Raw genomic sequence first — 13,066 nt, forward strand, 5'->3', positions numbered from 1 at the left:
GGAGGAGCAGGGGACGAGACTTTTAATGAACAGCAGCCTGTTATCCCCAGCTCCCCAGCATCACAGACAGGGCCAACTGCCCCTCCACAGCATACCCAGTGCGCAGGGGGGTCTATCAAAGCGGGGCAGCAACACGGGTCTGAAGAATGCAGCAGCGAGCAAGACCCGGTCGCGGACTCGCAGGGGGCGTGGGTGTATCTTGCCTCCACGCAACTGTTTAGCAAGGCCGGGCAGCCACCTCCGTTTACACCAAGGGACAGAGGGCAGCCGGTCGAGACCTATTATAGCAGGGGGCGGAGGCAGCAAGAGGATCGTCCATCCGGGTCGCTATACCAGCAGCAGAGCTCCCCCCAGTTTTTCTCCCCTCCCAGGAGCATACGGCATTGCCCTTCCCCTTACGGATATGCAAGGGCACTGAGGTCGCCAGCCGGGGCCGCTTTTCATGCAGTTACATCACCGCAGGAGTTCAGCGGGCAGCATCACGGTTGCCGCTGCTGCTAGGAGCGGTCCGAGAGGCACTATCACAGGGACATGCGAGGGGACATTCATCAATTTTTACGCATCGGCAGGAGCGATCAGCACGGAAATCGGCTACACCACCCCGGAAGCGAGCCAGCGCGAGGGGTGGAGCATCAGCAGGGCGGAGCACCATCGGAGTCTAGTCAGGCACCGCCGGAGAATTGCAACACGGCCCGCGCCGCACCCAGCGCAGCTACCACAGCAGCACGACAGGCAGCGACCTTGGCGGCTACTTCAGCGGCCGCACTCGTCATCAAGCCCAGCGGACCAGCGCAAGAATTAAACGGCACGACCAGTGCTACGTTCAGCGTGGTTTCGGCGACAGCAATGCAGCTCCCTCATGGCACAGCCAGCGAGGGCAATCCAGGAGCCGCAGCAGACGACAACAGCGGGACAGACGATTCTTCTTCGCGCAAGGACGGTGAGAACATCAGTAATAATTGCAATGTTGATACTGCGAATGTTAATGCGGGGGTCGGGCAGGAGGTTAGCAATGCTATTGTTAGGTTTACAGGTGTGTGCGGGAGTAGGTCACCAGTGCGGGGTAATGCGCAGGACAGTAGTTCTTCAGAGTCCGAGGAGGACGAGTCAGTGAAGGTGTTAAAAGAGCAGCTGAAGCTAGCGAGGGAAAATAGTAAAAAGAAGAAGGCTAGCATCCCAGGGGTAGATGCGTCAGGTAGTCAAATGGGCCACGTGAAAAAAAAGACAGGGGGGTTCCTGCAGGAAGGGGTGTCGGTAGGATGCGAGTTGGGGTCAGTGGCCAGGCGCTTGCCAAAGGAGGCTAGGAAGGAAATTGTGAGAGGAGCGTTCGTAGATATTTGCTCGCTCACAGTGGCAGGGTTGAGGGACAAAGAGAAGGCCACGCCAAAGCGGGGCGAGCCTTCGGACTCATACAAGACAATATAGAACTGGTTGAGCGGCATGTTTGCCTACACGGGCTGTTATACGGAGACCCATCCGGAGGCGGCCATGGGTTTGCTAAAGTACACAGGTCTTATTTATACTGCATACAAGGAGTGCGGGGGCTCAGTGTGGCGCACGTACGACGAGGCATTTAGGCGGAATGTGGCAGGCGACAGGCCCATTAACTTTGAAATCAAGGATTTAGATGAGTGGCTCAGAGCGCAAATGTGATACCTAGCATCTGTCTATCCGGGACACTCTTACCTACTATTGCAGCTGCTGCCCGGTTGCTAGGCAACTAGGGCGGTCTGGACAGAGATCTGGAGACCGAAGGGGATTGGCAGCCCAGCGAGCGGGAGAACAGGGGGGCGTGACGGAGCCTGTAAAAGACTCGGCGGCGGAGAGCGGGAGGCAGAGCGTGGCTGACGAGGCAGGCTGTGCGCCCCGCCGCTGAGGTGAAGAGACGAGCGGGAGAAGAGCGACGCGCGCTACAGAGCCCGGCTGAGGAGGAAACCGGGTAGCCGAGAGTGCTGGCGGAAGCATCAGGAGAGGAGAAGCATCGTCGCACAGACGGAGGGCCAGACGCCGAGTGAGCAGATAGAGCGCCACTGCAGGGGACGTTCCTGCGCTGACCGGGAGCAACTACCATCAAGGGAACAGAGAGAAGTCACCGAATCAGGTACTTTAAGAAGTGACTTATAGTAACCTCTCCCCCCACCACGCTGCCAGTGTGAAGCACCTTACAAGGGTACAGAGACTGTCGGCCGCACTTACCCCAGCCCTGGCCGGTTGCAACTGCTTCCCTCTCCCGCATAATTTACACCCTCAGCACACCGCAGCACCATTAAGGAGGGAGTTCTCTGAGCCACCACAGGCCTGACATCGTGGACCGGGTGGGCTTAAAGCGCTACCTATTAGCTACCCCGTGACTGTCTCCCAGGAAAACGGGACCGGCCCTAAAGGAACAGCACCATTGACCTGCATCCCCTCTCATGTTATACTTAAGGGAGTGCACCCAGCGAGACTACTGACCCTGTTCAATTTGCTCCCAGTGGAGGTAGTCGCTCGTATTTCTAAAGGCTGCCATCCCCATGGACAATAGCCCTGCACACCGTGAGCAGGATTAGCCAAGCCCCGTCAGGGAATAAATGTACCTCCAGTGACATTACCGGGCAACAGCCCATGAACTTCTCCGGATTATATGGACCTTTAGGTCAGAGACCCTTTTATTGAGTCCTAGTGCCACCTAGTGGTGTGTTCAATGTACTGCCGGTATATCCGTGAAGCTTGCTTTGCTAAAAGGTTCTTTTAGGATGCTAAAGTTCTGAAATGCATTTGTGTCATTGTTGTGTTATATTCGTATTGTCTTAGCGAATCATATGTGAGCAATGGTGATGACCTTAACCGAAATGTGCTAGGTTTACTGACTGCCGACTTAGTTTTCCCTGAATGGGGATTAATCGCTTCTACAATAAATCTTGTTACTGTATCCCACCGTAGTGGTCCTTTCACCTTTAAGGGGGGTGTTGTCTATACTGGGGTATCCCCGTCCCTTCTGCCCAGGTCCTCCGCAGCCTTTCCACGCAGATTCCGCCCAACGTCGCAACCAGCAAGAACCGAACGACCACAGAGGCCGCAACTGGACAGGCGAGAGATTACAGGTACGCTTTTCCACCTATCACACAAGCAAGCAGTTCAGTGGAGAAAGGCCTGTCAGGGCAGAAGCCCGGGGCAGGGAGGCCTAGCACGCAGAAGCAGGAATTTAAATGCTGGGCATTCAATGAGTCACAATGCACACGGGCTCAGTGCAAGTTTAAACATGCCTGCAGTTTCTGCAACGCGAATCATGCGGGAAGAAACTGCAATAAAAAAAGGGCTAGTTACGCACAGAAGCTACCCGCTGCAGCGGGACCTAGCAAAAGCAATTAGCCCGGTCAATTTTGGCAGGATCCTGGACTGGCTGTCCGGATACCCCAAGCCTGACGAAGCCAAGCTGTTGCAGACAGGGTTTGCTGAAGGGTTCAAGATTCCGATATCAAGAAATGTGCCGCCAACAGTTAATAGCAGAAATTTAAAGTCCATCGCGGAACAGCCGCTGGTGGTACAAGACAAGATCGTGAAGGAACTAGTGCTGGGCAGGTCGGCGGGGCCATTCAGTTCCCCGCCAGTACCAGAGCTGGTGATTTCGCCACTGGGCCTGGTCCCCAAGAAATTGCAGGAAAAATACCACCTCATCCAGCACCTGTCATACCCAGAAGGGGCATCAGTAAATGATGCGCTGGATAAGGAGCAGTGCTCGGTTCAGTACCAATCATTTAATAGCGCGGTACAGATGGTGAGGAAGCAGGGCAAGGGCGCGCTCAGGGCAAAGCTGGACATTGAGTCCGCTTTTAGGCTCCTACCCCTACACCCCGAAAGTTTCAGGCTCATGGGTTTCCATTTTGACGGTTACTGGTTCATAGGCAAATGCTTGCCCATGGGATGCGCAATTTCATGCGGGTTCTTTGAAGCATTTAGCTCATTTCTGTAGTGGTGTCTGGAAGAGCGCACGGGAGCGAAAGCCATAGCGCACTATCTGGACGATTTCTTGCTGGCAGGTCCGCCGCAGTCGAGTCAGTGCGACTGGTTGCTGCGGGAGCTCCAGAGCATGCTAAGGGAATTTGGGGTTCCCATTGCGCAGGAAAAGACAGAGGGGCCGAAGGTAGTAATATCATACTTGGGCATAGAGATTGATTTCGAAAAAGGAGAATGCAGGTTGCCGGCAGATAAGGTGGAGAGGTTAGGTAGGGAAGTCAGCCATTGCGCGAAAGCGAAGAAGGTTACTCTGGCTCAGATGCAGGCCTTGTTAGGGAGGCTGAATTTTGCGTGCCGGGTAATTCCCATGGGAAGAATCTTTAAAAGGCGGCTGGAGCAAGCCATGGCAGGCGTTAAAAAAAGGCACCATTTTATCCGCATTTCCAAAGAGCTTAGAGAAGATTTGCGGGTATGGGAGGAATTCATCCTACACTTCAACGGAGTGTGCTTGTGGCAAGCAGCAACTTCACACAATCACGAGTTGCAGCTGTTCACCGATGCAGCGGGGGCCACGGGCTTCGGGGCCTATCTGCAAGGGGAGTGCGCAGAGAGGTGGCCAGCCCGGTGGACGGACACAGGGCTGACCAAGAACTTGACAGTTTTGAAATTGTTCCCAATAGTAGTGGCAGTGGACATATGGGGTCACAGGCTGGCCAACAGGCGCATTCGGTTCTGGTGCGACAACTTGGGGGTGGTGCAGATTGTGAATAGTCAGAGTGCGTCATCCCCACCAGTTATCAGGCTGGTGAGGAGGCTGGTTGCGGCCTGCCTGCAGCATAATATCACATTCAGGGCCAAACACGTACCCGGGGAGCAGAATGTTTTAGCAGATGCACTGTCCAGGCAAAAGTGGGAGGCCTTTAGGGGATTAGCGCCGCATGCGCATACGACAGGCTTAACATGCCCCTCCCTTCTTTGGCAGATAGTCGAGCCAATCTGTGGGACCTCGTCAAGCAATCGCTGGCGACAAAAACATGGAAAGCATACGAGGCCAGCTGGCAGAAGTGGCAGCAGTTTAGGAGCACGCCAGGCCAGGAGGGTAAGGCCGCAGGACAGCGGCTACTGGCATTCCTAGGTATGTTGAGAAGGGAGCGAGCTTCCAGGGCCAAGGTTAGCACCACGCTGGCCGGCATTTCCTTTTTTACAAAGCTGGAGGGCGGCCAGGATGAGACCAAGGCTTTCGTGGTGCGCACGATATTGAAGGGCTGGGCCCGGGCAGAGGGGAGGAAACCCGACAGTAGAGAGCCAGTGACCATAGAAAGGCTAGAAAGGCTGGTGGGCGCGGTACCTTCTGTATGCAGGGACACGAGCGAGGCTACGTTGTTTAGAACAGCCTTCATCATGGCATTCAGCGGAGCTTTCAGAGTGAGCGAGCTGGTGGCCAAGAGCAAGCAGGCACTTAGCTCGGGGCTTCAGAATGGGAATGTCACAATAGCGGAGTACACGGTGCTGTGCAAGATACAGAAGTCCAAGACTGATCAGGGGTGCAAGGGTAGGTTGGTTCGTTTGAGGGCACAACACAAAGCAGCGGTGTGCCCAGTGAGGGCAGTCAGGGAATATCTGGACTTCAGGCCTAGGGTGGGAAAGAATTTCCTAGTCCACGAAGATGGGACTTCGCTAACTAAGTTCCAGTTCACGGCAGTTTTTAAGAAATGCATTAGAAAGCTGGGGTGGGACGCAAGGAAATTTGGCACGCACTCATTCAGGATAGGGACGGCAACCTCAGCAGCCTCCGAGGGGCAGCCGATAGAGGATATTAAGGATCTAGGACGGTGGCGGTCTGAAATCTATAGGACATATATCAGGCCCATAGGGGGAGGCGTACCTGAAAACTCACTAACATAAGTATTTCACCCTCCCTCCTCCCCCCCCCCCCCCCAACAGGTCGCGACGGAAGGAGGCGTATATGGATTGTTGGGCATTCTTACGTTTATTGGGCGGCAAACAGGGCCGCTGCCAGGCCCTATGGACAGCAGCTTGGGCTCTCGGCCAAGGTCGGGAAGGTATTCTGGTTCGGGAGGAGGGGAATGAGATGGCATGGGCTAAGAAGGGCTCTTTTGCTCGCGGAGGAGTTTGCGGGTTGCCCGGATGTGATAGTGCTGCACTTAGGGGGCAACGACCTAGGCAAGGTAAAATCTATCGACCTTCTTAGGGCCATGGGGGTAGACTTGGCATGGGTGAAGGACCGCTGGAGGGCGGCCAATTTGGTTTGGTCGAGCATCATCCCCAGGCTGATGTGGTATGGAGCCTGGAGGGGTGCGGGTGTTGATAGAGCAAGGAAAAAAGTGAACGCGGCAGTGTGTAAGCTGGTCACGGGGTTGGGGGGCAGCATAATTCGGCACGGAGACATTACAAGCAACAGGGAGGGGATGTACAGAAGGGATGGGGTGCATCTGTCAGACGTAGGCATTGATTTATTTAACAACGCAGTGCAGGAGGCGTTGGAGGCAGTGGTTTAGCATTAGTTGCAGGGTTGGGGGCTTCGGTTCTCAGGGTGGCCAGAGAACCTCGGGTGGCGGAAACAAGCAGCGCGCAAGGCAAAGGTAAAGGGGGAACCAGCCGAGGTTTGCAGACTCACCCTCGGAAAATGGCCGCACGCTCGGCATCAGCTTGGGACGGTTGGGCCATGTGGGCTGCGTGCCAAGCGAGCGGGAGATGCGCCACAGGGGGGGCGGGTTCCCTAGGGGGGGGTGTGGCCGTGGCGCCTACCGGGTAGGCGGGCACACCCCCCGGGAAATAATCAGGGGGATAACGAAAGCTTGCCTTGCCCACTGCTTATTTTTGTTGCCCTGCAACATAGGTAACGAGGTAACAAAATAAAGCTGTGACCAGATTATTCATCCAAAAATCTTGCCTCCGAGTCGTCTATTCCTGGGGGGGTCATAGCCAAATTAGCGGGACGCAGGCAGGTCAGTCTCTCCCCTTACAGGAGCGCAGGAGTCGGGCAATGGCGCCGGAGCAGGCTAAGGGGGAGGGACGCCGTGCGGCCCGCGGGCCAACGGCGGGAGAAAGGGGGGACGGGCAGGTATGCCCGGCACTCCTCCTTTCACACCTGGGGAACAAGCGGCCAGTAGGAAGCGACAAGGGAGGGGGCGGCAGGCAAGGAGTTAAAAGCCGGGGGGCGGGGGACAGGAGCCATTGTTCGGCAGCACGGGCAGCGATCACCCACCCACCCAGCCCTAATGTTGTGAAGTGTAAAAATAAAAATGTAAAAAAAATATATATATATATATATATATATATATATATAGAATATATATAGATACATACATATATACTTTTGCTGTGTTTTGCTTTAAATTAGAAGTGTGTTTTGCAGTATTATGTACAGAAGGGCAATCCATAGAATGTCAAATTGTTGTCACAGTTAGCGGGTGGCGGAAACAAGCAGCGCGCAAGGCATAGGTAAAGGGGGAACCAGCCGAGGTTTGCAGACTCACCCTCGGAAAATGACCGCACGCTCGGCATCAGCTTGGGACTGTTGGGCCATGTGGGCTGCGTGCCAAGCGAGCGGGAGATGCGCCACAGGGGGGCGGGTTCCCTAGGGGGTGTGTGGCCGTGGCGCCTACCGGGTAGGCGGGCACACCCCCCGGGAAATAATCAGGGGGATAACGAAAGCTTGCCTTGCCCACTGCTTATTTTTGTTGCCCTGCAACATAGGTAACGAGGTAACAAAATAAAGCTGTGACCAGATTATTCATCCAAAAATCTTGCCTCCGAGTCGTCTATTCCTGGGGGGGTCATAGCCAAATTAGCGGGACGCAGGCAGGTCGGTCTCTCCCCCTTACAACTCGGAATGAGGGCCTATGTGCACTGCAGGGTGGGCAGATATAACATGTGCAGAAAGAGTTAGATTTGGGTTGGTCATTCCGAGTTGATCGCAGCCAGCAACTTTTTGCTGCTGCTGCGATCAACTAGTACTCACCTATGGGGGAGTGTATTTTAGCTTAGCAGGGCTGCGATCGCTTGTGCAGCCCTGCTAAGCTAAAAAATTTTAAAGCAAAACAAGACTAGCCCTAGACATACTTACCCTGTGCGACGATCTCTGCGATGCTGGTGCCGGCTTTGACGTCAGACATCCGCCCTCCGTTTTCCTGGACACACCTGCGTTTTCCTTACCACTCCCCGAAATTGCCAGCCAAAGGTCCAGATCCGCCCAGGAACGCCTTCTATCTGTCAATCTTCTTGCGGTCGGCTCTGCGACCGCTTTTTTCGTAGGACGCAACGTAGCCCTGTCACCGGGCAATGTCACGCATGTTCAGTGCGTCCGCTGCGCATACGTATTTTTACACTGAAATCTAAATTGCAGTGTAAAAATAAAGCAGCCAGTATTTACTCTGCACAGAAACAAAATAACCCACCCAAATCTAACGCTCTCTGCAAATTTTATATCTGTCACACCTGCAGTGCACATGGTTTTGCACAACTTTGCTGCTGCAATCAACTCTGAATTATCCCCAAGGTCCAAACCTCAATAACCAGTGCCAGATTAAGGTCCACATGGGCCTGGAGCTGAAATTTCTGAAGGGCCTATTGCATACTTACCTACTCTCCCGGAAGCTGCGGGAGGCTCCCGTTTTTTGGGGTAGCCCCCCACACCCCCGGAAGAGTGGGCAGGTCTCCCGCATCCTGCTCGCACCCTAGTGATGCGAGCAGGATGGAGAGATAACCTCCCGCGGGTCCATCGGGTGGAGAAAGGGGTTAAAATGACGCAAATCGCGGCATTTCCCGATGCGGGGGGCGGGGCTTAGTGATGTCACAGTCGTCCCCCCCCCCGTCCCCGAAGACACCTGCAGCGTCTCCTCTCCGGGCTTCTCCCAGAGAGGAGACTTACAATGTAGGTAAGTATGGCCTATTGTGTACCTCCAGATGGGGAAGGAGAGGGGGTATATAAACTCTTTCTATTTTGCATTGGATGTTGCTGGCTGCTTACTTCTATCTGAAATCAACATTGTAGGTTCAGTGTGAGCAGATCCAGGAACTACTGGCAGGGGCAAAACTAGAACATTGTGGGCCCCCTGCCATTGTCAGAACAGTGCCCCTTAATGGGGCAGGAGGGAGTGAGAGACAAAGATGGCATCAAGGGAAGAAAGAGAGAGAGGAGGGAGAAAGAGGGTTTCATGAAAAAATGAATGAATGAGAGGAGTGAGAGAGAGGGTGTCAGGTAGAAAGAGAGAAAAGGATGAGGTGGGAGAGAGAGGGCATCAGGGAGATAGAGATAGGGTGTCAGAGAGAGAAATGGGGGAGGAGCAAGAGAGAGGGAGGGTGCGAGCGGGAGTGAGTGAGAGTGTGTCAGGGAGGGAGGGGGGAGAAAGAGAATGAGTTTTAGGGAGAGAAAGGGTGTCAGAGAGAGAAAGAAAGAGAGACAGTGACAGGGAGAGACGCCAACAGTGTCAAAGAGAGAATGTCGAGAGAGAGTGCCAGGGAGAGAGAGAGAGAGATAGATAGAGACAGCGTTAAGGAGAGGTGGGGACAGAGAAAGAGAGAGTCAGAGAGAGAATGTCAGGGAGAGAGAGAGTGCCAGGGAGAGAAAGAGGGGGGGGGGGGGAGAGAAAGAGACAGTGTTAAGGGGGGAGAGAAAGAGAGAGACAGTGTCAGAGAAAGACAGTGCTAGGGAGAAAGAAAGACTGAGAGAGAAAGAAAGAGCAAGAGAGAGAGTGTTAGTATAAGGGGGAGGAGCAAGCAGGAGACACTACCTGACTATAGCACAGGACAAAGGGAGGGGGAGTTAGGTGGACAGATGGATGGGGGGCATGGACAGACAGAGCACCATATAGGGTCATAGACTGACAGACGGACGGGGGAGCATAAATGAACAGAGCACCATATGGGGTATAGATGGATAGACCGACAAGGGACAGTCGGATGAACAGAGCACCATATGGTGCATAGACAGACAGGCGGAAAGACATGGGGGCATAGATGGACAGACAGAGCACCACATGGAGGCATAGATGGATAGACAAACAATGGAGTGTATAGATGGACGGACGGGGCATAGACGGACAGAGCACCATATAGGAGCATTAAAGTATAGGAGGACAGACCTGGGGGGGTGCATAGACAGACAGAGCACAATATGGGGGCATAGAAGGACCGGGCATAGATGGATGGGGGTTGGGGGCATAGATGGACAGAACACCATATGGGGGCATACTGCAGATGGATAGATGGGGGCAGGGTATAGACAAATGGACAGGGGGTGGGGGACATAGACGGACGGGGGAGTGCATAGACAGATGGGGGGGTGGGGGTGCATAGACGGACAGAGGCGGTTGGCATAGACAGATGGGGGGGTATAGACAGACATATGGACGCATTCATAGGTGTGCGCAGCAAATTTTGTTAGGGGGTGCACTGCTGGAGGGGCGTGTCTAGCACCACCTTTAGGGCGTGTCTCGCACCGCCTTTTGGGCGTGTCTCGCATCACCCAGGGACATGTCTAACACTATTTTACATTCTCTCAGTAAAATCACATAGCGTAATTAATTTCTCTCTAGTTCCTAATAATACAAGTAGATACAATACACCCCAGACCAGTGGTGGAACTAGCGAGCGGTGGGCCCATGTGCGACAAAATGCTTTGCCCCCCCCCATCTAAGTCCACCGCCTCACCCCTGGAGAGGATCTGGTGAGGGGGACCTGCTCAGGACCAGAGAAATGGATACCTAGCAACAGTGCTGTAATTAGTCATTTTAGTGCTGTGTGCAAGAAACGGCATCAGAGCCCTGCCCCTCTATGCAAAACAGGGGCAGTGCGCGCCGCAGGCGCGCGTCCAAAAAATAGGGGCGTGGCTTCGTGGGGAAGGGTTGTGGCACACAAAATAATACGAATTCATATAACGGTGCACAGTAGTCTCCATTATTCAAATTACACCACAGGGTAGTACCACTACACCAGGTAGAGACCCTTTTACACATTACGGCGGACAGCTTCCCCTTTTTTACACATTACGGCAGACAGCGTCCCCCTTTTTACACATTACGGCAGACAGTGTCCCCTTTTTACACATTATGACAGACAGCGTGCCCTTTTTTACAAATTACGGCAGACAGCGTCCCCTTTTTACACATTACGGCAGACAGCGTCCCTTTTTTACACATTACAGCAGACAGCGTCCCCTTATTACACATTACGGCAGACAGCGTCCCATTTTTTGCACATTACGGCAGACAGCGTCCCATTTTTTGCACATTATGGCAGACAGCGTCCCATTTATTACACATTACGGCAGACAGCGTCCCATTTTTTGCATATTACGGCAGACAGCATCCCATTTATTACACATTACGGCAGACAGCGTCCCATTTTTTGCACATTACGGCAGACAGCGTCCCATTTTTTTTTACACATTATGGCAAACAGGATAGATAGATAGATAGATAGATAGATAGATAGAATAGGTATACTTACCATTTCCGCTGGCTCAGGCTCCTCGTGCAGCTTCTGGCAGGGGAGAAGAAGGAGGAGGCGAGGGGGGGTGGAGGAGGGAGCCGCAGCAGCGCTGTGTAATTGGTAGAAGCGCTGCTGTTGCTGGCCCTCTCCTTTGCCATAGGCTGCCCTCCGCCGCTGTGAATGCTGGGATGCGATGCGCATCCCAGCATTCACAGCGGCGGAGGGCAGCCTATGGTAAAGGAGAGGGACAGCAGCAGCAGCGCTTCTACCAATTACACAGCGCTGCTGTGGCTCCCTCCTCCACGCCCCCTCCTCCTCCTCCCCCTCTGTAGCCGGTGCGCATCCTCTCCTCGGCCTCGGCGGTGGCACACAGCGGCAGCCAGGCGGCATGTAATGAGTCAGTTTGACTCATTACATGCCGCTCTGGCTTTGGGCCCCTTGACAGTGGCGGGCCCCAGTGCAAAGCACTGCCTGCACTGGCGCTAGTTCCGCCTCTGCACCAGAGAAATAAAATTAAACATAATGGTGCGACCAGTAGCCACTACTGACTGTCCGCTACAGCATAAGTCCTAGCTGCTGCTGCATCCTATCGCTACTTACACTTCCCCAACCTATCCCTGACCTAGTGGTGGAACTAGAGAGTGGTGAGCCTTGGTGCAAAATTCACATTATGCCACACGGTATGAGCCGAAATTCACATTACGCCACATGGTATAAGCCAAAATTCACGTTACGCCACACAGCATGAGATAAAATTCACGTTACGCCACACAGTAAGAGATAAAATTCACATTATGCCACACAGTATGAGCCAAAATTTACATTACGCTGCACGATATGAGCCAAAATTTACATTACGCCACACGGTATGAGGCAAAATTCATATTACGTCACATTATGCCCTGGCCTTAATAGACCCTATAGTACCCCCCAAACACATTATATAATACACAGTGCACCCTAAACACATATGCTACACAGTGCCCCCCCCCCCCCCACACACATTATGTGACACATAGTGCCTCTCCAAATACTTTATATAATATATACATTATACATTACTTGTGGGTGCGCTCGCAGCTGAGCGCACCTCACCGCCTGCCCAGCCATGCATAGGCAACTACTGCCGTCCTCGCTCTCCTTCACCCCCTCCTTCCCTGCAATCCTGTTCACATGTGGGTTCCAGTAGCGGGCGCAGCTGACAAATGCAACCTCTACTGCCCCTGCAGCGGCGTGTCTCTTCCCCTATCGCCAAGCCTGCTGACCGGGCATATCGGGCAGGTGAAGAGAAAGAGAGGGAAGTGGAGGGCGGGTGCGGGTGTAGAGAGCGGGGGTGGGCGGGTGTAGAGAGTGGGGGTGGGCGGGCATAGCGAGCAGGTGGACGGCCGTAGAGAGCGGGCGGTCTGTGCTGGTGGGAGTAGAGTGCGGGTGGGCATACACACTCAGGAATAGAACTGCAAGCCTGGCAATGACTCAGTTACAGGCATGTGTAAGCGGGGTGCCGGACATTAGGGGGTGCCTGTGCGCACCAGGCACCCCCCCTGCGCACGCCTATGGACGCATTGTAGGGGAGAGGGGGCTCACCGTCAGCAAGATTGTGTCGCTCTGTCCAAGCACGACCCGTCCATCAACCACGCTTCCAGGTTCTCTCCAACAAGCGACTTCGGTCAAACAT

The 13,066-nt window shown here is 54.0% G+C and overlaps 1 protein-coding gene across 1 annotated transcript in view; it reads left to right on the plus strand.

Moving 5' to 3' along the window:
• The first annotated feature begins 9 nt into the window (after nt 1–9).
• Nucleotides 10–13,066, plus strand: part of LOC135055935 (protein-glutamine gamma-glutamyltransferase E-like) — a 273,173-nt gene continuing 260,116 nt past the window's right edge. The window contains exon 1 of the mRNA XM_063960536.1: nt 10–940. Coding sequence (XP_063816606.1) covers nt 532–940 — 409 coding nt within the window. The 5' untranslated portion in view covers nt 10–531. The remainder of the gene's footprint in view (nt 941–13,066) is intronic.

Source organism: Pseudophryne corroboree, chromosome 3, assembly GCF_028390025.1.
Source record: "Pseudophryne corroboree isolate aPseCor3 chromosome 3, aPseCor3.hap2, whole genome shotgun sequence".
Lineage (NCBI taxonomy): Eukaryota > Metazoa > Chordata > Amphibia > Anura > Myobatrachidae > Pseudophryne > Pseudophryne corroboree.